The sequence below is a fragment of the Dysidea avara genome, chromosome 11 (genome assembly GCF_963678975.1).
Source record: "Dysidea avara chromosome 11, odDysAvar1.4, whole genome shotgun sequence".
Lineage (NCBI taxonomy): Eukaryota > Metazoa > Porifera > Demospongiae > Dictyoceratida > Dysideidae > Dysidea > Dysidea avara.
In genome coordinates, this window is record NC_089282.1 from 18778682 (window position 1) to 18804270 (window position 25589).

Below are 25589 nucleotides of genomic sequence, written 5' to 3' on the forward strand. Positions count from 1 at the left end.
CCTTTGTTGTTCTTCACAACTGGGAAGTGAGATATCACTGCTTGGTTATGTTGTAGTTAAATCACACGAGTAGGATATCGCTGTTATCAACCTGACTCATAAGGCTGAGGCAAAACCAAGGTGTTGATAACAAGATCATCAGGGGCGTAGCCAGGATTTTTTGAAGGGGGGTTCCAGCTAGGCCCCAGCCTATTATGCTCAAAAATTTGCCCATTATGCTTTTGAGCACTGCTCAAAAGTATAGCCCATTATGCTCAAAATTATGCTCATCATTTCTTATTATGCTACATTACAAGTACAGTACATAACATTCATGTATATTGTTTTAGTATAATTACTGATTGTTTTTTACATGCACTGATAGTGTCACTAATAGTTATATTGCAGCATGAGGGATGCTTCAATATAATCTTGAAGGGAACTCTCTTGCTGTGCATTGAAAGTGTTTGTTAAAATTGAGAATACTCTTTCAACAGCACCTGATGAAGGCTGTATAAGAGCAACCATCATTGCAGCGGATGACCAGTGCGGTAACTCCTGTGAATGTTCAGCCCACCAGGACATGACATCTACTTCTGGCGATGTATCTGCAGATACCGCAATGTACTGCGGGAGTTCAGACTTGAGATTGTCTAATGTTGTTTTGTTGTTCAAAAAGGTTATTTCTGATAATGAATTAACAATGCTAACATCTGGTGCCACTTCTTTCACTTTTGATGGAGCAAAGACTCGTGCAGCTTTAAAAATTGATAGACTCTTAGACAGTTCATTTGAAAATTTAGATTTAAAATACTTCACAACAGGTGTAACCCTATCTTTCCCATACTTCATAAACCTGTCAAGCAAGGAATGCACACTGCCTGTCAACCTTTTTGCCACAGCAGAGAGATTGGGATAGTGCTGTAATTCTATAGCACTAAGCAGTTTGGTATATATTTCATAGCATTTGAATGCCAAAGCCCCGTCTCCCTCTAGGCTATACGTAGCCTTGACAAATGGTTCACCTGCATCAATAACTACTGCTAGTTCAAGCTGCAGATACTCATGCTTTTGCCTGTCAGAAAACAACTGCAGTAATTTGACTGTAGTTGCAGGTGATGCTTCTGTATTTCGTAAAAATGAGACAATATCACCGAAATATTTGAAAACTTGGTGCAGCACTTCCCATTTGCTCCACCACCTTGTGCAACTATGAGACTTAATTGAAATCCCAGTTGTTGTCCGCCAGTCAACTTTTGCCCGTGAACTGTGAGCAAACAAACTGACCCACAGTCGAAAAAATTCATCAAGTACTGGAACATCAAACTTATCTCCTGCCAAATCAATGGTATGAGAGTAGCATCCTATATCAACAAGTGAGGGAAAGACTACGTTTATTGTTCTCATGGCTGCACCATTAACAGATGCGCGGTCATGCATGCATGCCAAGAGCTGATCTGACTTTACTCCATACGTAACTTGTAAAATACTAATAACCTCACGAGCTAGTTCCTCACCATTCATTGGCTTTGCAAGTATTTGTAGCTTTACCAACCTTTGCACAATTTTGTCTGCTAAAATAAACCGTAGTACAATAGCAAAAGCCTCCCCAAGCCTGGTAGTGCCATCAAAAATTATGGAAACAAATTTCCCTGAAAGCTCTTCCTTGATCTTATTCCCTTCATTAGTACGAACAAATGGTATTAGGTCACGCATACCTCTTTCATCTGTCAGCCTGTATCCACCAATCTCCAAAACTTCTTTCAGTCCGCCAACCTTTTGAAGTGGTATTCCTGATTTCAAAAAAGCTGTCACTACTTTTATTCTGTACAGTTTGTGCGATTCAGATAGAGTTTCACCTCTAGGATGAGTTTCACTTTCATATGCTTGCAACTGCTGGGCTAAAGTTTTGTCACTGCATACTCTCTTGGCTTCTTTCTCCTTGTTCACTTTGTGCTTATTGGAATCAATGTGATGCTTTATACTGCTAAGCTTCATTGACACCTCCTCTCTACAACATCCACAAAAGAGCTTTCCACCAGACACAGTCAAGTACTCTTTCGGGAATCGATTGCACCTATCTCTTGGGGTCACTGATTTCATTGAAGTTGATGCAGATGAACCAGTGCCAGTAGATACTTTTCTTTTCTTTCCCTTAGGTGGATTATTGCGAATTGCTCTTTTTCGACTTAAATCTGATGTTTTAGCTTGCTGTAATACTGAGAGAAGAGATGATGGAGCTCTCTTTAAAGCGTTATCAGTAGCAGAGGTACTCCTACTTTCCCCATGACATTCACTTAGCGATGTTGTCTTAGACGTCCCCGAGGTAGAAGATATTAAACTAACTGTATCATGATCATCGACATCACTGTCCTGTTCATCACTCGATGCAGACGACGCTTCACTGAGTTGTGCTAGTACACCTTCACCAGCTGCCATGGCACTTTATTTATAGCGCCACTCTGTAATAATTATAGTTATTAGTATTAAGGCGCTACTTAATGGCTGGATCTTCTAGAAGAGTGTTCGAGAGATCGTTGTTTGCAGGAACTCGAGCTGGAACTCAAAGAATGATGGAATGGCCTAGGTTTGGTAAAATTAAACAACAATATGCTTGTGTATTTTGCCTATTATGCCAGCATTATGCTCGATGCTTTTGCCTGCCTATTATGCTTTAAATTATGCCGGCATAATCGGCCGGGGCCTAGTTCCAGCACCAGCATTGAGTTACTAGAAGCAGGGGTCTGGGGGCACAGCCCCCAGCCGCTGAGAGACTTTCAATATTTTAATAAATCAAAACTCAGCAAATTGCTATATTTTATGCAAAAAGTACATTAATTATGATGCATTAAGTGCCCCTGGGATGAAGGTAGTACTAGATAAAGTCACCTAGTGGAAACAGACAGCATAACACATAGAGACACATTATAGTAATCTGTAAGTGATGGTTATATCTCACTGTGGTATAGGAGCCATGAATCCACTGATACAAATGACAATCAAAACAATATAACTATACAAATATGCATAGCATGAATTCATTTTGCATAACACAAGTGATAAATTACTGGAGCTCTATATCTTTAAACACTGCACACCAAAGCTATAGCAGTATAAGGTCATGCTAAGTTTTGCATTTAATGTTGGAATGTCTGAAAAACTTCATATGGACATGGATATTTACATGCATGTTCTATTAGAGTATACCTGACTGCTCTATTAGAGTATATACCTGACTGCTCTATTAGAGTATATCGATCTTTTTAACAAGTTTTGAAGAGGGCTCATGTTACCTCTGTAAATCCTTCCCTGAGAGATGAATGTAAGTTTTATCAATTGTTGTGCTGTGCCATTACACTATATTGCTCACTCATTTTGTCCTGCCACACTAAATGGTGTGTTAGGATCCTGCTTGCAGAAGTCTAAATTTTACAGGGGGGTTCCTGAACCCCCCTCCCTACGCCCCTGAATTCATGCAGGCATGGTTTAACTGCTTTCTATCCCATACTTTGAAGTAATTGATTTACAGGTATTGGTAATTGACTTTGTCACTTTGGCATTGGATAAGCACCCTTGGGATAATCACCTCAGGTCTGCCTTAGATAATTATTAGGCGTTCTCATAAAAAGTTAAACTGCCACATACCAATGAGACCATCCTATGGGGAATTAAATGAAGGTGGTCTTTGTGAGATGGTCTTAAGAAAGAGACCACTACATGAAAGTATCTAGTTCACCAATCTGTTTCACTGAATCCAGACACTCCCCAAGCACCTTCCCTTCCCCAATGTTTCTAATCTGAGCAGCAAATGTGAAATAACCACAAAGGATCTGTGCACAAAATTGTTACTTATATCTATTAAATTAATATATTAAATTAATACTGAAACACACATACAATTCAAAAATAAATTCTTATCTACACTCTACACTTCTATGATTCAGGAACAGTGTATAGTATCTGACTACCAACTTGTTGTAACCCAACCCACAAGTCATCATCCTTCAAAGTGAACACACCAGATGATGGTACCACACACGCAACCTCATGGTAATCTAAAGTTGGTAATCTCCTGGAACCAGCTTTAGGATCCTTGTGCATCAACAAGTCAACTGGCTTGTCACCTAACATGATAATAGTTTATCTTCAATAACTACAAGTATAAGGAAAAATTGTGAAATTTAAGTTCAATTAGGGATTATAAAAATACAAAGTAGTGGTCGTGCATACTTGCAGACATACCAGTGGACATTAAATCCCTACAACTGAATTAAGGATTAACCTAGCTTATCTGCAAGTGTAGGCAACCTCCCTGTTTCCTTACTGTTTTCTATGATCCTTAATCAAACTTAAAATTCTCAATTTTTTCTTATACTTCCTTGTTTACTTTTTTTGTAACATAATGACTGGTGAACCCATGCATGTGCATTAAAACAGAAAGAATAGTGTCAGTTTTCACCTGAATCCCCCCAACCAAATATCAACTACTGAAATAGCAAAGTGGCCATTACACTTCATTTTCAGCTATGTTCAGCCTGTTCAGCCTGTTACGCAGCATTACAAACAAAGAAACACTGGGAGAAGGACCTCTGCAGTCAATCAGTCACAACAAAAAATTTAGACAATTCCCGTTAAACGTTGGGAAGCCATCATGTGGTGCTACCACCAATCGACACGTTGTGCTGTCAGCAATGGGACACAAAGGAGGACACAGGTAAGTCCATGTACGTACTGCAGTATACCAAAAGGCACCTGTCTGGCTGAAGCAATATCGAACAGTGAAAAAATCGAGCTCGTAGCCTTAGCCGTCATCAAGTTACGCTTGTCTGAAGGCAGTCAGTAGAAAATTCCACTACATGATTTTTTAAAAAATTCATAGTAACTTTTTGGAAGTGTTTCAGGCTGTACTTGGATATACCTAGCCAGCACTGCCAAGATTCCATGAAGGTATTGTGAGGCTGGTTTATAAGCGATATTTTTGGTCAGAAAAACCCAAACCTTTATGATCCCTAATATACAGTACTATCAATACTACAATCAAAAATGGAGGATGAGTTTACCTGGTACACCAGCTGTTCTTTTGATCCTATCTACCACTCGAGGTACCGTGTCACCTTCATACACCATTATGGGATAGGAGAAATAACCACTACCAACTTGAGGGCTGGCAGCAGTCACTTTACAAAATGGCTACACAAACACATTATCACAAAACAACAAAATATCTTAAAGCACAAACCTTGTGAGGGTCACTGGTAAATACTGATATTGGTTTCCCAGGTATACAGTCCTCCTTGACTTTCTTGTCAGTAGCATTCTCCACATCTTCAATCCATATCTCATCCAGCTACAAGTGAGAAATTACAAATGCCACCATTATTGGGCTACTGAACATGGTGATTACCTCTAAAGCTTGGACGATGTAACTGGAATGATTTTCCAACACCTCCTTCTCATTAAAACGTGTTACATCTTCCAGAGCACTGGCCTTTCCTTCAGGTAACATGTTCTGAAACACAAAAAGTAATTTTTTTTCTATCCATCAATAACCCCTCACCTTAATGTGCTGGACAAATGGCACCACTTTCTTGAAGACTTCTTTGAGGCTCTCCTCGTTCTCAAGATGTGCCGATATGTCATTGTTGGGGGGTAAACTATTCTCTTTCTCATTATAAAGTGAACGTAACTTCTTCAAAATTGCTTTCTGCCAGTCAGGGTAATGTCGGGCCACATACACTACACCATATGATGGCTTCTTGAATGTGGTAGCCTGTAGAAAATGAGTAAAAGAATTGTTTTGTTTTATTCACTTAATTTTCCTTTCACTTTGAAATTCATTTCCAACATCTTCTTCAGTTGTACTCTAAATTCATGAGTGACCTTTATCAAATGATGTGCTGCTTCAATGGCCGCCTCATTCACTGCTCCATCACCAAGTAGAGTTGGCCATCGTGTCTTCATGATTGTGTCAGTCTATGATAACCAAGCAAATTACACACAGTACATTACACACACTGCTAGTGTATCAATATAAAAATGAAGTAGGGATCCAAGTGATGAAACCCAGTCAAGCAAGAGATATGAATGAACAACATAGTCCTATGGGAAAATCCATACATTGGCATGTCATAACAATTGTTGTTCAATGCCTAAGTAGGAGGCTATGTTGTAATACCATCATTCATATATTGTTTCACTGGTTTTTATCACTTGGATCCTTACCTCATTTGTAATGAATAATTTAATACACTAATCTGTTAGTTCTTTTGTTTGTTGAAGGTGAGAGTACCTTGAGTGGGCCTCAGTTAAGTCTTTCTGTCCCTTTTCACCATGCTACCAGTGGTTGGTATGATCAATCGCAATAAGTATGGCTAGATCATTAAGAGGCGTGTCTGGTACTCGGATCATGCTGCTAAATTGTCAGGGGCATGGTCAATCTTATCGTGCAACTACAGGTATAGTGTCTACTAGCTAATAATAACACAGATCTAGGGTAATACCTCTTACAGCAGTGCAAGCACTTTAAATAATTTTGTGGCATCTAAATACGGACAGTGTCGATATGGAAAATTAATGCCTCGATATGGTTTAGTTGCATGATTAAGATGACAACCAGCACTATTGAAGATAAAAGGAAAGGAAAGCCACAGAGGGCAACACTTGTTGGAACCCCAAAAGACACATTCCACAGTTATTGTGGCAAAATATGGCAGTCATACAAGGTGTTGTTGAGCCTCTAGGCCGAATGTGGTCGGGCAGGTAGGCAGGCAGGCAGGCAGGCAGGCAGGCAGGCAGGCAGGCAGGCAGGCAGGCAGGCAGGCAGGCAGGCAGGCAGGCAGGCAGGCAGGCAGGCAGGCAGGCAGGCAGGCAGGCAGGCAGGCAGGCAGGCAGACTAAATTCAGTTCTTTAAATTCAATTCAGTATTCGTTCTTCTGTAAGGGTTTTGTTGTTTTTCACACTATATCTGGTGTTAGCAACACTATAGTATGTACAAATTGAGCTAAATCCTGCAAAACAGCTAAAAATTAAAAGTGGATTTTTTCTCAACAGACTTAAAATTTCAGCCAACCAGATGATTAGTGGTAACAGCAAAAGTGTCAACAAGACACGTACGATTTGGCTTCATTACAAGTTCGGGAAAGAGCTATAATGCACTCTGAACTTTTATGGCTTTCCCATAGGAAATGTATTGTGAAAAGTTTGATTGGCCGTAAATATTATGTCAGACATTTGAACAAAAAGACTGTGAAATATTTTTAGCTGGTCAAGCAGTACTATAAATGAGCCAAATTTCAAGATCGTGTGTAATTGCATCCATGAGTTATTAAATGTTTTTTGAGGATTCAGCTCAACGCGTACATACTATAAGACTTGTGCATTTTGTTGCATAACATATTTGTATGATAGCTTTTTTTTTGTTTCTCTCTCTCTCACACACAGACACACACACACCCACACACTTCACCTCTCCAATCAGTTTCCAAACATGTTCACACACATGGGGACACACTGGAGCAAGAAGAACTGCCTGTACCTGTTACATACATACACCTCATCACTCTCAACATGTCAGCCATATTGTTACAGTACCTTTATAAACTTTTGGATCAGGTCCCAGTTCATTCTTCCACTAACTGCAGTCAAGTCTCGATATCTGTCTCGAGCAGACTACACAATACAACAAAAGTGCACAACACACCATGGAAGTGTAAATAAAACTGTAGGCAGATTCAAGGCAGCTAACAGGAGGCGATAGTACCAAAAACTTATAAGAGTGTTTCACAAGATTAGGCTACCTCAACCTGATACTGTAAACAGTGAAAGGAAAAAATTGGGCAATTCACCAGTTAGCCTTGTTTAGCATCAGCAGCACCAGAGTGTAGCTTGACAAGATGATTTGCCAACTTTTGATGGTTTAAATTTAGCACACGCCCACCCATAGAAATGACAGACAGGGAGTAAAAAATTAGCTGGCTCACAAAAATGGTCTCATCCGTTACATGTACCACTTTCTCTCGATCACCTGTAGATCATAGAAGCCAGACTTCATGGCTTCCCTGAACAATGTACAAGAATAATAATGATCAGTCAACTTGATGGCATTGTTGATTTCACTCTCAAACACTTGATCAAGGTAAGTGTACTCTGATGGAGGATTATTCCTCATTGTCCCCTGATTATCCAACATTTCCTAACATGACATCAAATGACATCATCATATGCTAACAATACTGGTTGCTAACCTTCGTCCATTCTATATGGAAGTAGAGTCGTAGGAGGCCAGTCTCTGCCATTGAGAATACAAAATTAGCATCTTCCTGAGTGTCTCCTGCATCAGCTAGGGACAGACGAGTACCTATAAGACAAATTAAGAATGACACACAATGTTTATGAATTTACCGTCAGCAGAGAAGCATTGCACTGCCTGAAACAACGTGAGAAAGTTTCCAGTAGACTTTCCCATTTTTACATAATTAAGAAGCAAATTTCCATTGGATCTGACTGCCTTAGGCCAACTAAAGTGACACATAAAAGTCAATGGAAGCAACAGTAAGGTAAGAAGACTGACACCATTAAATCAAAACTAATGCATTGATTTGTCATAACTTACAAACACCGACTCTCCTTGGAGGCATCTTCTCGTGCTGGCTTGGGCCAGACAGCAGTGTGATTATAGAGGGAATACGTGAGGTGATTGCGGACCAGATCATTAGCTGATACTCTCAAGTCCACTGGATACCAGTACTGAAATTCTCTCCTCATATGACTACACAACCAAACAAGGTACCCACCAAGAACAATGGCGTAAATGTCTTACTGTAAAGCTTCTTCTGATATGCCACTATCCTTGGGGAGATCACCACCAAAGAAGATGTAGTTCCATATCTCAGTTGTGAGTTGCTCTGCTCTGTAGTTACGTAAATTAAACTCTGATTCCAATCTCCATACCTAATTCCATATTTTCCAGATTGTGATCCATTGATCACACCACCCTGTAGCAGATGACACACAGTGTAGTAAGCCATGTATATAGTAGAGTCTGATAATGACTCTATTATGTACTGTTGGTCCCATGGGATCTTTGTACCTGGAATTGAGAATGAAGTTTTAATATTTAGCACAGGAATGGAGGTGAGTGTGGTATGATAAATCTTACCAGGTCCATACAACCTAGAGCAGGCATGCTCCTGAAGTCTGTCAAGAGTACCCTCAAAGTTTTGAGTTGTCTCAGGAGAATACCTACAGAGATAGTTTGAGTGTGTATAGTATACTGTATGTATGGGTTTTGTAATTTGTGCTTAGTGTGTGCATGTAGTTTTCGTACACACGCATGCACGCACATACACACACACAACCATAGGCGTAGCAAGCACTTCGTGGTTGGGGTTCCAGACATACAATAAAAGCTGGCATAGAAAGCATGCTAAACTATGGGGGTCTGGGAGCATGCCCCACCAGGAAAATTTTGTTATGCTCCACGATTAAATTTCAGAGTATTTTTAGGAGTAAAACATGCTTGAAACATTCCAGCAGTTCATTCTTACTCATGCACACTACGTACTTTGATGTGCAGGTAGTGTACTCTATATCACAGAACATACGTCTCTAATCCTGACAGACATTTAGCAGCTTCCTTTTTCCATGTTTCTTCTCCATAATCCAAGTACCTGTTCACACAAAACAAAAAGATTACTCCAACACCATTAACAGAATTGTATAATATTTTTAAAATTCAACTGGGATATATATTTTTAGGCATTTAAAAATCACTTTGCTAATAGAGCATAATAAAATATGTTAATAAAAGCCTGATACTCTGTAAACTTTCTCTGTAAAGACTTTGGCTTACCACTGGTCACAGAGAGCAACAATACATCTGTCACCAGACCGAGATATCACCGTCTTCTCTGGCTCTTGATACAACACAGCCTCTTTACTATCAATCATCAGTTTCTGAACTTTCTTCTTCCCAGTCTGAACCTTCTCTCCTTTACATATCCCAACTAGGAACACCTGAACATCAAAGGAGTTGCATTGGCATGGCAACAACAGTATTTATTACTTACTCCTTCGTAGAATCCTTTTTGATATGCTTTCTCTTTTGCTAAGGTCAGTTTGTCAGCATCATTCTGACTGACCACTTGGAATTCATCACAAGCCTTCACTGCACACAGGTCACCCATTTCAGGTACCTCAATGATGGGAACCTATTGGAAAGTTGTACTGTATGTAACATAGTGGATGTCACTGTATAGTGGCCATGTTAAATACACAGGTCCCACACGTACGTAGCTCAGTGTATATAGTGACTGTATAAGTCCCAAACATAGCTATGGTGTACTAAAGTCACTTCATTATAAATACTGGTCCCATACAGCAGGTGACAGGTACAGCAAGTTGGAAACTAACCAGCTTAAATGGCATCACCATTTCATCAGTGATTGAAAACTTCTTTCTAAATGCCTGTAGGAAATAACAACAAGTCAGCTATAACCACAAAATGTTATTAGTACATACTTCATTCTTCTGCAGGTCTCGTAGAGCAGCATAGTCATCAGGTGCATCAGAAGGGACGGATGTCACTACTCCAGTACCTTTGTCATCCTTGATTGTTAACATGGGTAGTGTGTAGATGATGTCATATGGTGTAAGTGGTGCCTTCAGGGAAACCCCCATGATGTCCTAAACAACAACAAAAAAAAAAGTTGAAAACTGAATTGTGCAATATGTACTGTGTTGCGTGTATACAAAGTGTTTGCATGTCTGCCCTGTTATGTGGTGTGTAGTGCATGTGGGTGATAGGTTTGTGTATGTATGTATGTAGTGTATGTATGTAGTGTATGTATGTAGTGTATGTATGTAGTGTATGTATGTAGTGTATGTATGTAGTGTATGTATGCATTCTTATACATGTGAATACAGAGCACACACTTGTCCAGTTATTGTAGCCACTTCTTCAATCTCTCCCGGCTTTGCTGTAATATCCTGGTATGCCATATTGAGAGCTGATCTCCTTGTACTAATAAACACTTCACCATTGACCACTTTGAATGCAATGTACTATACAAAGTGAAGTAGTGAGCACAAGTTGTCACCTAGATCGTAAACACACCTTCATGTCAGGATGGACCCAACAATTTGTTTGTCCATACATGGTCTCTGGCCGGAGTGTAGCAGCAACCAAGAAAACGGGTTGTCCAGCAAGTCCCCTAAAATACCACAATTACATGAAGCTATCATAGTACAATGGGACCTCAATTACCCGAATATCGATTTACCAATGTTTGAACAGTAAAAGTTACTGATTTATTAAAGCATTTCATTAATTCATATACATTTTATTAGAGTAAATGATGCTCTGGAGCTCCGTATATATTGAATAGGCAAACAAATTCACTTATCAGAACACTTCTTTCGTGATTGAACTGGCACTCAGAAATTCAGAAAATGGAGGTCCCAAAGTATTTGAGACACAAACAGTGTTGTAAAGTACACACTTCAGTTTTGCTGGATAAGGCTCTACCATCTTCATCTTGATCAAAGTGTACTCTTGAGGTCCCACTCCCTAAATAATGTACCTCATTACAAGTCACATGATATTGAGGTCACACCTCTCCACTTATTCTGTCATGATCCATACAAGGTTGACCATCCTTTATACAATAAATTGTATGTCTGAAAGTACACAAGAACCAGTCTAAGCAGCTGTACGAATTATGGTTTGTTTTGCAAGTAGTACAGTACAATATAGTGCTGTGCTGTGCATGTGTTGTGTGTGACTGTAGTGTGCTTGTTTTTGTAAATCTTACTTTTTACCAAACTTCACTTTATTATGTTTGCGCAGAGTCTCAAAGTGCCAGCGGACAAACGAATCAAAGTAAGGATTGACATCAGTTGTGATGAATGAACGTCTCCAGTCAACCTACGTACCAACAGTGATGACAACAATATGTGCAGTACACTTTGGAGGGAAAATTTGGCAAATTCATATGGCATGAGAAATATAAGCGTATACGTGTAGATTTATTGAGACTACCATATCCTTATTAGCAAAGCATCTGACAGTAAGGGGACTAATGGGATGGACTATGGAGAAGTGTGCTCCAGGCATGGGATAAATGTAATCGATTACAGTGGAACCTGTCTTAGCGGCCACCTGTATAGAAAGGCCACCTGCCAACTATAATTCCCGACACATTTATACACTAATTCACAGCCACCTCCCCCATTAAAGCCAAGCCCGAAGGTGACCGGCTTACCACTGTACAATCGATTACGGATTTTAAGGTAATTGTAATTTAATCATAGTTTTCAAAGTCTGTGTAATCGTAATCATAATTGATTATATTTTGTTCAAGTAATCATAATCATGATCAATTCCATGATTATACACATATTCGCTTGTCATACCACCAAACGTGTAAGATTGTGAACATATTTACAGCCTATGAGCACTTCTATGTAACAGATACACAAAGCATGGTAGATTTTTGTATCACACCTATACACACTCACACATTGTAATCATGACTGTAATCAGATTACTTTGGGAAAGTAATGTAATTTAGCAATCGCTATCATAATTGATTACTTTCCTTGTGTAATCGCCCCATGCCTGGACTATGCTTAGTATCATGGTGTTTTCTTTTCAGGGTGTCTTTCTTGAGGTGCTCCACAGCACCTACGTTGTAGAAAAGGGCCATTCAACAAATCCACCAAATTTTCTTTATAACCATGTAACACAAGCACTTTTAGTTGTGTGAACCATTCACATACAGTACAACTGGTGGATAACAATGCTGTACTGACCTTCACTCCTATTGCCCTAAGGTCTGACATGGCTGCCGGAGGAAAGTATTCTAACCAGTATTTAATGTTGGCAAACCTGAAGTGGTAAGATCATGAAGAATTGCAGTAATCACACCCTCGAAAAAAAAAAAACTCGATAGTGACCATGCCAAATGGACTGAATATCGCTTCACTATAGATGTACTATTTCCCATGAGTGATCCTTAGATACTATATTGTACATATATCACTTCTGTAGCTGAATCATCACAAATCTTTTCATAAAAACCATTAATGTAGCCACTCCTAAATTTCAAGATCGGTGTCCAGTACTAAACTCACATTTTAATTTCTTCATCTTTAAAGTCCATCATTTTCATAATGTTCCATTGATACTTCATGTTCTTCACCTGTACAACAGTACATATGTTAATAGAAAAATTAGGTATGTGTGCACTTTCTTTGGTCTTTTGTTGATGGGATCAATCTTCTCTTCTTCGGCTTCATCTATTCCTTCAGTGTCATCTGGGAACACTGGAGGATAGCCAAAATCCTTCATCTCCCTCTGCAGCTTGTCAACACAAGCCTATGGCAAAGATGTTCCATTATACACAGGTGCAGTGTGTGTGTGTGTGTGTTTGTGTGTGTGTTTGTGTGTGTGTGTGTGTGTGTGTGTGTGTGTGTGTGTGTGTGTGTGTGTGTGTGTGTGTGTGTGTGTGTGTGTGTGTGTGTGTGTGTGTGTGTGTGTGTGTGTGTGTGTGTGTGTGTGTGTGTGTGTGTGTGTGTGTGTGTGTGTGTGTGTGTGTGTGTGTGTGTGTGTGTGTGTGTGTGTGTGTGTGTGTGTGTGTGTGTGTGTGTGTGTGTGTGTGTGCGTCCATGCATGCATGCAAGTGTGAGTGAAATACGTTGACCTCCTATACTTTACAACACATACTATTTACAATAATTAAGCTACCACAATCTTCCCTTTTACTTGTTTGTTTACCAGAATGACAAATGAACCCAGTGCATACTGTATTAAAAGAAAGAATAGTGCCAGGAATGTAATGCAAGTAATTTTGCGTCAGAATGCACGCCCCAACAACCAATTATGTAATGGAAAGGGAGGTGGCCACTACGCTTTGTTTTCAGCCATGCTCCGTCCATTACATAGCATTACAAACAAATAGTTAGGTTGCTTAAAGCCAAATTTAAAACTAATGTGGACACAAGTGACAAAAGCACCAAACTTTCTCCACATATGTAGCACAACCTTAACTTTAATTTTTTGATAGGATCCATCTTATTCTAAAAAGGGCCTTTCCATAAAAGCATTTATAGTTATGTAACTATAGAATTTTCAAAATCGGCAAGCCATACAAGTGCTAGTTTTGCTCTATTTCATGCAAGAGAACATTATGCAGGGTTGAACATTAAACCAAGACCTGATAAACAGTAATATTACCCTCACAAGCTTTATTTAATGCTGACAAGTAATTTTCATACTGACTGTGACCAGATTTTCAAAAAGGTACCTTTCCACACACAAAGTTTGACCCATTTTTTGAACTTTGAAGCTTCATAACTTTTTGATCATGGCATATAATAGCCTGAAATTTCCATGGATGTAACTACAGTATCTGGCTGCATTCTGATACTAAGAGCAAGTTAATCAGTATAAGGAATCAAGTGTTACGTCATTTTGTTTTCTGGTATGTAGAATGTGTGGAAAAGGCACCTATAGTTTACAGCGTATACAGCTTGTATGATCCACAAATTGTATAGAGAAATTTCTCTATACAGTAGTTGCTCACTGTGGAAATGAATATACACTGAAATATTTGCAGTAATTAGTTTGTGATAATATTATATAAATCTCTTACCTAATACCTTTTATTTTATTTATTTATTAATGCTTTACAGCACAAGTGCTGAAGGTCTGTAGGACACCTGGTCCTACAGCCTGTTCAAGCGCTAATCGGATGGCTGCAGGTTTGAGGCTGCCCGGGTCCAGTCATGGATTTTTTCTCCTTTCTTCACCTTTTCAAACACACTTTCTGTAACAACTTTAAACAGGCTTTAGGACCAGGTGTCCTACAGACCTTCAGCACTTGTGCTGTAAAGCCTTAATAAATAAATAAATAAATACTGTAGTCATTCAAATGTCACATCTTATACAAAATTCATTTTGTGCTTGTTTGTGAAGTAGGTATAGCTTAATAACTTACCAACTTATACTACACCAGCTCTTATTATTTAGTATGAAAATATGTGTTATTGCTACATGCTTGATTTTGTATTTATGCTGAAATCATATGCATGACCACAACAATAAGGTTCTTCATACCATTAACCCAGCAGTACAGATAGATGTAAGATAAAATTACTTTGCTCAAGTCTCAAGCTGAATTATTGCTAAAAATGTGTATTTGTAGTAGTGGATATAATGTATAGAATTTCACAGGGTTTGTGAGGGCAAAGTGTGGTTTAAGTACAGTATAACCATGGGATGCAGTCACCATGGATTTTTTTCATGAATTTCCAGACAACTTTCATTAAGCAATGGTAGAGTATAAATGACTAACTACGTACACGTAAATATAATTGCCTTGCTACCAGAGCTTGACTGGACATGCAGGTACGTATATATCAAATGCTATAGTTTTAAAGATGTTTCAGACATATGATGCAATCTGATGAAGTATTGCAATTTTAAAATCAAATTGTAGCAGTGAAAAATATATTTTAGTATTGCATGTTTACATTCACCATTACCGTGAAACTTAGCAGCCAAAGATTACACATAGTTAGCTTTGACATGCTAGGTTAGGATGTAAAGAACACAGAATTGCAATATTTCATCGATCAGTTAATCAACAGTGTAGAATTTCAACTATGACATGTTTGGCACAATTGTATGCATACAATATTGGGTAAGATAGCTGTGCTGAAATCACAAGCAAAGAAGAGTTCAACTAGCACAGTGGTCATGGTAATTTTATTACTGTATAGCAGAACTTTATAGATGACTGTTCTAGCAGTATTACTGTTTCGAATTCCCACGTTCAATAAATCAGTCCTGCAAATATAATTTTGACCATGCAGCACTGATTAGTTTTCAGAAGAGCTCAGTTCTTTTCCTTGCTGTTTTTATCTTTCCGTTATGGTGCGCTTGTTGTATCATAAGCAAACAATTGATGAAATGTACTGTACTAGCTTTTCCTATAAGCAAGTACATGGTTGAATTTCTGAGGGGGTAAACACTCTAGATCTGGGCCCCTAGGCTGGAAATTGTACACTTCAAAGCATGCCAAGCTAATCCAAAGATTTCATCTGTCAAAATACGTATATTCTTACTTGAGGAGAGTGCCTATGCACTGCACAACACAGTACAGCACAACACAGCCTAGGTATACTTGTGGTGGTGGTATGGTGGATTATTGTATGCTTTAAGTGATTGTGGTACAAGTGAATGTAAAGCACAGAGTGGAGATGTGCTTATCTTTGTGTTACAGGACTGCCCGACTGCTCTAATAGAGTAATTGTGAATAAAACACAAAAAACATAGACATGTGTTGATAAATATTTAAATTTAATGACATAATTTATACTTAAATGACATACTTTATAATTTAATGTCACTTGAAATACTCTAGGTTATTCTAAAGTTTCAAATTACTATTTAAAACACCAAAATTGTAAACAGGCATATTTCTAAGCCTTGGATGGCTTCCCAGCATGCATGCCTGAGGTGGATCCTATCAAAAATTTTAATCTTATGTGGTAAGGAACTCACAGAAAAAAATTGGTGCTTTTGTCAGTTGTGTCCACATTTTTTTGCTACGCCACCTAACTAAAAGAATAGTACAAGAAGCATCTCTGCAGTCAATCCAGTTGCTACGGAAAATACCGACGATAAGGATAATAGCCAACACAGCCACAGGGAAGCCACATTGTGCATCAACACCTTGCGTTGTCAGCGAAAAGCACTGGAACACAAGGGAGGACAAAGGCAAGTCCATGATGTGTGTATTGTATGTACTGCGGTTGGCAAAAAGGCACGTCTTGGGTAGGTTAGGGCTGAGCGATATTATCGTTTTAGCGATATATCACGATATTTTGAAAGTATTGATATCACAATATTTTGTTATTAACTATTGTGATACCATGCCTGTACATTATTGTCATTAAAAATCCATCTGTTAAGCAGTTCTAGGCTAAGAATTCTTGTAAGTCATAACCTGGTTACCCCTGCAGAGAGGTGTGAACACCATAACATAACCTCAAAGCATATGTTACAATAATTGTTACTGTAAACAAGGATGATAGTGGCTTTTTTGATGTTACGTACCTTTAAGGACTTCCTGCAAGAATACTGAGCAATACACTATGTAGTACCAGCTATGATTGACTTATTTGTAATTATCATGAACTATTCAGCATCATGAATAGTGGCTTTAGTATCGATCATGATACTAAAATGGCAGTATCGCTCAGCCCTAGTCTCGGTACAAAGTGATGTCAAAAAGGAAAGAAATCATGCTCGTAGCCTTATCCATTGTCGAGTTACGCTTGGCTGGAGACATCAGTTAGTTAGTCAGTTAGCATAAATTCTGTTAAATAATATATATTTTTAAATTCCACAGAAACTTTTTAGAAGGGTTTGAAGACATTTTTGGGCTTGGCTGTGCCTAACCAATACTGCCAAGCTGTCATGAAGGGAAAATATTTTTGACTACAAAATCCCAGTTCTTCATGATCCCTAATACCATACTGTATGATTCTCAGGCAGACACCTGAGAATGCACCAGAAGGAATAAGAGAGTCTGAAATCCTGGATCTCTGGTACCTGAGGATACACCAGAAGCATCTTAAGTACAAGGTGGGCATGCCCCAGATGCCATGTGCATAAAAGTAAGTACATGGATTTTACAATATACCCCCCCCCCCCCCCCCCCCCGAGTCATTTCCTAGATAAAGGCCTGACCACAGGTACTACAAACACACCAAGTTTTGTCAAAATCCGAGAAGATCCATAAGCTTGCTGTTGCCATGGCTACATTTATCGGCTTGGGTTATCAAACAGTACGGTAGTTAGGGATGGGCGGTATTGTATTTTTGAAGAACGGTACGGTATTAGGAAAAATACCTCGGTATCATTAAATACCTATTAAACATGGATAAGGTATGATTTGCACTTATACCCACATTGTGCTATTAGTCTTTTAAAAGGATCAAATGAAACAATAATAACATTGTGCCACAAAGTAAGTTTTGAAGTATCCCAAAAAGTAAAAAACCATTGTAAATACTTCGACACACGTAGTTCTGTGCTTGTCCACAGTGTAAACATGGTCGCATGGGGCTTGACTTCATGTATGTATGGTCACCACTTAACCACCAAAAATTAATTACTACGTCAAATTCAGTATTCAGTATTTTTAGAAAACCACTTCGGTGTTTGACAAATACCTTATTAACTACTAATACCGAAATACCTCCCAACCCTAACGATAGTACTGTTTAAGTAAGGATCCCCCCAAAATTGATGTGCGCTGCCTAAAATTCTGCCTTCAAAAATCATCCTAGAGATATCTTACGCCATGAAAATCACCTTTACGGAATAATATTAATCCATCTAGTATGAAATACAGCATTAAAAACAAGAAAACACCTAGCGATGACCGGATATAGTTTTTTTTTTAATTACTAAAACTTGAGCCTCACTCACTCACTCACTCACTCACTCACTCACTCACTCACTCACTCACTCACTCACTCACTCACTCACTCACTCACTCACTCACTCACTCACTTCCCGACCACAGTCGTAAGCCTAGAGGCCAAACGAAGCAGCACACTGCCACCATTTTATGCCACAATAACAAACTCACCAGTGTGATGTGCCTTTTGGGGTTCCGATGAGTGTAAGTCCTCTGCGCCTTGTCTTTTCTTTTATCTTGAGCCAGGCTGCTTGTCTTCTTCATCCAACGAAACCATATCGAGGCATTAATTTTCCATATCAACACTTTCTTTCAGCAGCATATTTAGACGCCACAGAATTATTTCAGAGCTGGATTTCAGAAGCACTTCAGTCCCGGCACTACTATAAGAGGTATACTAGCTAGATATCTTCAACTTCATGGTTGGGATCCTGTTCATGATAGGTTCATGACCACACCCATCAAACAAAGATCTAGGTGGACTAATAGTGATAGAGTGTGGAGACCACACCTCTTAACAATCTATTTACTTAACAGTAAACAAGATGACCTCACCCCTTATTGGTTTAGCTAGCTGCACAACCCTCGGTTGACTCAAGATACTCTAATACAACAGTCATGTATGATATTCTAATAGAACAGTCACCAGTTAGCTGTGCTACAACAAAAAACTAAACAAACTAGTATTTTAAAAATTGTTAATTTAAAAATGAAGTAGGGATCTATGCAATAAAAAGTAGTGAAACAATAGATGAATGATCGTATTACAGCATAGCTTGGTGGGAAAGTCCCTACTTTGGCACAATAGCTAATAATTTTGCTCAGTGCCAAAGTAGGGACTTTCCCATCAAGCTATGCTGTTCATCTCTTGTTTCACTACTTTTTATTACATAGATCCCTACTTAATTTTTATTTCTAAAATACTGGTTCTATGCATACGCTTTCAGTGATATTAGATCTCAGTATTACAGTGGTCATTTCAGCCATTTTCCTTATGCAACAATGTGTGGAAGTGGCCATTTCCTTGTGCTCAGCAAAAGCACATCATCTGTATGGAGAGTGTCTTTCAAAAGAATAAACTGTATTGCTATCAGTGACTTGAGACACTTTAACTAAGTAGCTGTACACATCACAAGTACTGTGCTTAGTATAATAGTACACACTACCCAGAGCATAGTGCTTATCAGTACATACACACAAAATGTTTAAAACTCTGTGTAAATGTTTTCCATGAAATTATTTAATGACAATTTCTTTCCAAGCCAAATCATGCTGTATACATACAGATCAAGTACCCATAATTCATCGGATCCATTTTTCTTTTCCTGGGAAGCTGAGAGGCTAATATAGCAACCCATCATGGTGAATGGTAAGTAACATTACCAACCCTAATTCCACTACCAACCCTAATTCCACTACCAACCCTAATTCCACTACCATACAGTATTATTTTGACTGAATTTCTTGACTGGTTTTATTTGCGTAAACCATGAAGTACACATCGCTGATCATACTACCAGAATCTCCTGCTAACTCCTCACAGATTATTTTGCTATATAAAAATTTGCCTGTTTCTAGTCTCACTGTCTGTTCCCAGCTGAAGCTTGTCAATCGTTGGGGCAACATGTACCAAACTTCCACCTATTTCATAATTTCTCACCTTTCTGGATCCACAGTACAATCCTACCAAGTGCGGTATCCCATAATCTTAAGGTGGTACTGAACCTATAAGGGCAGTCATACAAAGTTATTTGGACAGCATGTTTATGGTCATACAACCATAGACCATAGTAGAGCATCTCAGTGTACTAACAGAGCAAACTCTCAGCTACTGATGTTGATACAACTGTTGTTGATACAACTAATGTTATTCATGCTTTAAAATACTTTAGCTTGCCACAAGAAACAGCCTAAGGATATCACGAAAAAAGTAGAGTTGGGCGAATCTCAGGAATTTACACAAGTGGTTTAATGCTATCACATTGTTTAAAAACTAATTACAATGTACACTAAAGGCCCAAAGGGGTAGGCTTCAATACAGAGTGGATAACTGTAAAGTAGACTTGGTCCGTATTCGAAAACGTGCCGAAACACTTGTGAATGCACTATAAGACTAGTTCTTGCCTTTAACTAATGTTCTCCAACTTGTAGCATGGCAAGGATACTGAAATACCTTCATCTGAGTGCTTCTTGTGGTAGACTCCAATAGTCACATAAACATTAATTTTATTCAATTTCAATCTGAACCTTTACAAAACAGAGTGCTATTACTATACCTCATCCACATCAAGGCTTTGATGAAAATGGCTTGAAATGCAACCACTTTCCCGGGATACATCTCAGTGTACATTTAGTTGTCCCTTCTAAAGAGGTATATATGGCAAACGTATCCTCTGGAATTCCTTTGATCTGAAGTGTGAAAGTGGTAATTACATATTACGTTGTACACTGGCCAAGTTTTGGGTCACCCTAGAATAGCTCAATAAGCGCATGGGTTTAACATATTTGCTTTGTGCAGGACTTAGTCGGTTCAGTGCCACCTTAAGAAAGTCAAATTTATGTACCATAGATCACCAAGAGACATCAGGAAAACAAGACTTATACGCATATAGGATTGATTGTATCTTCCCGTAATGGGTCGATTTTCCCCAATGTTGAAGCATATAATTACTACTATCCTAAACTACAACACTCATTAATTATATCTATCGCATATGCGACAAAACCGGTCCAAACTGCACATCAGGCAAAATCTAACTAACACCACCAGTGGATAGTTACACTATAATTTTCACCCTCAAACTGCTTCTTTTCTGGATGGTGTGGTAAGCTCAAATGGCGATTCTGCATGACCTTGTGAATGACCTGGCTTGACAAGAAGCAGTGGTGTACTGGTGGATGGTTGGCCAAACGTTTTCTGTGTTGATTTTGTTGCATATCAGCCATTAAGGGGCCAGCACACCCCTGTATTCTCATGCCTGGACTTCAATCATGGTCTGCCTCCATTTTGAAGTCTATCTCTTGTCCACCTCATCCTCTAACCCTTTGTGAGCACTAATGATACTAATTCACTCGTAAAACTGGTCACATTTTCAATTGTATTTGGCGGGAAACTCTACAAGCAGCTACCAGTACTGGTAGTGGTCTGAAAGGTAATTAATTGATACATCTTTTGTGTAAATTCCATACGTGTGCTCACTGTTCTTGGCAAGTTAATTATAATTAATGGCTTGAATTCTTTAAAACCGTCTATCTCCAAACCTCTAATATACGATTTGAATCATTTTTCTAGAATCCAGTCACACACATCTGCATATCAGTGCATTAGCAAACTGTAATAATAAGGCAGTCATTAAATCTAAGTGCTTTCAATATGTATTGGTATCATGTGTTCAGACTGTTCAGCAACAAGTTTGCTTTTTCTGTATATATGTTCCCCTATACATCCATTGTATGGTGTTCTACAATATTGGTAACAACATCGCACGGTTTGTTTCATAGACATTAGTTTGCACACATGATAGCAAAGGGAAATATTTTTGTACTTTATTTTAAACAAGGTAAACTCTGTTAATTGCTTATGTTGTTTCTAGTCAAGGAGGTGTCACTCTATACAATGATAGATATCAATCTACAACTGACATCAACGTCAATGAACCAAGGCCAATTTTAAGCACAAGGCAACAGGTAAACTGTTCTACTAAAGAAGTCAAAACCGTGCAAGTAAAAAGTACATACACGTAACAACAGTAAAAAAAAGCTGATTTTGTGCTATAAAAACCAGGCACCAGGCACCATGCAGCTATAGCAGGAATGATCAACGTACAATGTACAGAATATTATTAATAGATTTTGTTTCGTGACAATACAAACAGAATAAGGGATTAAATAATTAAGTTGAGTCTCCTTAACTGCTTGTTTTTCTCTTTACGAAGAAGGCAACTTTCATTTTTGGAGGAGACACACTCCCTTTCAACTCAAAGAGATACTTCAACTCGTTATCTCTGCAGCCTGTTATGATGTTTTCCAGTTTGTCAGAAGCCTGAAGAGCCTAATATGGGAAGGTCTTTCACAAAGTCTCTTAGAGAGTCGCTACACTGGAATTTCAAACCACCGAAAAGAAATCACCTCAGAGCAAAGTTTACCTGTGCGGAAGTTTAATAATACAGTATTTAATTATCACATGCTGGCTACTTTTACCATTAAATGGATTTGCTCATGTGGGTGTGTACAAACATACTAGATTGATAGATACATACACACACAAACATTTTTGTGAAAACAATTTCAGGAAACCAGGTATGCGCCCACAGCTGGCCTTTGGCTAGCTGTGGAGCGCTCCTGGTTAACAAATTGAGTCAATCATCAAGAAAAATTCTCAATGAGCCAAAATCAAACTGTCAATCTTGACTGACTACTATTGCAGATTGAAATACAATAGTTATTGGAGTGGTTGATTAGCATAAAATTGCATACCTTGATTGGCATCCCGGTACAGTGAAATCCAAATGGAAACAGACAATGTTTTCCCTTTAGCCTCTCATAACCAACTGCAAACTACACACGACACTTCACCACTATACACCCACCTACAATAAGTCACGTACCTCTGCCTACATTGTAATAATAAAGGATCACCTAATATTAAAGCTGGCCATGTTATATACCTTTGAAATGGTGAAGGTGTGACCGAGATGCAATTTCCCATTCATGTAAGGGAATGGAAATGTTGCAAAGTACTTTTCATTCCTGTTACAACAGAATAAATTGGCATTTTAAGTTGACAATGTAACTCACTCATCTCGAGGCTGAGAGAAATAAACAACAAATATAATTTCCACACACCACATATATTTGCAAAGGGTAGCCATCATGATAAGGGCCTGTGGTAGTGCGTGCAACCAGAATCAAGAAGTTTTGATTTCTTGATTCACCTAGTACTCTTGATCTGTTAACAAAGGCCTTATATAAAGATTCTTGTTTGTCACTTTTAACCAGTGGGGCAATTTCGTGCGTGGGGCAATTTCGTAATTTCAACTTTGCTGGGCTGTGACTTTTCAACGGTTTTATCAAATCAGTCAACATTTACGGTAAAGATACATTAGGCTATGAGGATTAATTTGCACTAAAGCGGTATATTCTGGCTTTGCTGGTTTTTTCAAAAACACAGTTTGATTGAAGCAGTGCAGCACGATTTTGCTGCAAAAAATTTATTCCACACCAAAGCTCACTCCAAGTTGTATCTTTTTTAATCATTAGTGCCATTGTAATATTTCTATCTGCTTAGTTTTAATAATTAGCGGCTACCAATTTCCGAAACCAAGCTTAATTTGTGGCTCAACCAACGCAACTGAATGATTGCGCATTGAAATCAACTGAGCAAGAAATGCAGTGCTGCAGAGTATCTGCAGGGGTTAATCTAGGGGTGGGGGGGTGGGAGGGGGCACAGGCCCCCCCTGGGTTAGCTATTGCCCCTCCTAGGTTTATACCTAAAGCCTTGAGAAATGGAAAGGTTTAATTGATCCCAAAGTTGTATAATCCAATGGTCAATATTCAATGGCATCACAATAAAATTTCACCAAAATTGAGTATATTTACACCTAAATTTTCCTGGGGGAGCATGCCCCCAGACCCCCTAGAATCCGAAGCGACTTACTTCGCCCCCTCTAGGTTAATATTCTGGGCTGAGCCCTGATCTGTGGCTGTTTTAAGGACTAACCTTGCTCTGTAGTATGTTTCGTACCAAAGTAAGATAGTTTTCTTGGGATTGGTGATCTTCGTAGCTTGCAGCAGAAATCTACGGAATTGCCCCACACACATTTTTGATGCCTCCAGGTATTTTGTACCATATCTCCCTAACAGATATACCGAATCACTTACAATTTGGTATGCACAGAGTGCATAAACACGTGGTATTTGTAACCAAGTTTAGTAGCAATCGATTGTGTTCATCACAAGTTATAAATGCAAAAGCAAATTATCTACGAAATTGCCCCGCCTTACCTTACCTGATGTTCTATAAACAACTCCTTGATCTCTTGGTTACAATTTGACTACCACTAAACCTATGGAGATGACTACCCCTTGATTTATGCACCTATCAATGTCAAGCCCCACCCCCAGGAGTCTCCATACACCTACTGGGGATTTGACATCTACACTTGCCCCATCCCATTGGGTTTTGACATTGAACCAAATATTATTTTAATAAGTAAATCAAATCCATTTTAGAAACCCCTCTATCGATTTTGAGGTGGTGACATAGTGGGGTTTAGACAAGCTTCTTAGCCCCAGTACTGGGGAATTTGACACTAGACTTTGTCAAATCCCCTTTATTGCCCCACCCTACCCGGGAGGGTGGGGCATGACATTGATAGGTGCATTTAGCACCATACCAGTTCGGTTGTTGGTGCATCTACTTCAAACACTTTTTCATCTTCCCATCTCTTTTGTACTTGCTTCTCTATCTCCCGTATTTTATCGAGTTTCCACTAAAAACAAGACAAACCATATCTTCACTTGAAACACATCTATGGAGCGAAACTTACCAAGAAACTTACAGAACCAGCGGTTGTAGAAACGGACATTTTTCGTGCTGACCAAACAAATCTGATGCAAGTTATCTAACCAACAAGCAGGACGGTGCATCCATACACACGAGATGCCCACGGCCAGCAAATAAGGCCATACCTGTTTGAAAAGTTGTTGCTCAGACCCAATTTTGCACAGATCACGTGGCACCTTAAAAATTGCTGCCAAAGATCGAGATACTCTAATAGAACAGTCAGTTGGTCACAAATATTATTTTGATCTCAAATTATTATTATTATTATTATTATTATTATTATTAATGGACAAAAATTGCTTGGCAGTACAAGACTGTCAAGCTAGGCCGCAGGCCTTTGAGAGTGCCCATATCTTGTTGTTCTCCATAAATCATCAAGATTCTTCTTAAACAATGCCACGGTTGGTGCAGAAATAACATCTGCTGGAAGAGAATTCCACAAATTAACTACTCTGTTGGTGAAAAAATTATGCCTCACTAGCAGCCGAGATCGAAATTTAAAGAGTTTACGGTGGTGACCTCTGGTGGTATCCGTATTACTCAAAGTGAAAAAT

General features: G+C 38.8%; 1 protein-coding gene across 5 annotated transcripts; it reads right to left on the reverse strand.

The window, feature by feature from the left end:
- Positions 1 to 3834: 3834 nt before the first annotated feature.
- On the reverse strand, positions 3835 to 25210 carry LOC136239624 (leucine--tRNA ligase, cytoplasmic-like). Of its 5 annotated transcripts, XM_066030394.1 has the most exons (34): positions 25019 to 25210; positions 24866 to 24961; positions 23268 to 23278; positions 23138 to 23219; positions 23078 to 23083; positions 22947 to 23027; positions 13226 to 13354; positions 13111 to 13178; positions 12790 to 12865; positions 11790 to 11902; positions 11592 to 11655; positions 11478 to 11545; positions 11093 to 11189; positions 10912 to 11040; positions 10498 to 10662; positions 10390 to 10443; positions 10047 to 10187; positions 9830 to 9993; positions 9582 to 9647; positions 9137 to 9219; positions 8929 to 9067; positions 8798 to 8887; positions 8591 to 8746; positions 8380 to 8495; positions 8223 to 8335; positions 8003 to 8170; positions 7570 to 7647; positions 7445 to 7513; positions 5794 to 5952; positions 5537 to 5749; positions 5384 to 5488; positions 5219 to 5326; positions 5040 to 5169; positions 3835 to 4103 (listed from the first exon to the last, which is right to left on the reverse strand). In XM_066030394.1, the coding sequence occupies exons 1-34, from the start codon at positions 25055 to 25057 to the stop codon at positions 3913 to 3915; spliced, it is 3567 nt and encodes a 1188-aa protein (XP_065886466.1). In that variant the 5' UTR covers positions 25058 to 25210; the 3' UTR covers positions 3835 to 3912. The 5 variants fall into 5 exon arrangements, with proteins under 5 accessions (XP_065886466.1, XP_065886465.1, XP_065886462.1 ...); XM_066030393.1 differs by lacking the exons at positions 23078 to 23083; positions 23138 to 23219; positions 23268 to 23278; positions 24866 to 24961; positions 25019 to 25210 and adding an exon at positions 20131 to 20195 and having other exon boundaries at positions 22947 to 23018; XM_066030390.1 differs by lacking the exons at positions 22947 to 23027; positions 23078 to 23083; positions 23138 to 23219; ... (1 more) ...; positions 24866 to 24961; positions 25019 to 25210 and adding an exon at positions 18642 to 18780.
- Between the last annotated feature and the right edge of the window lie 379 nt (positions 25211 to 25589).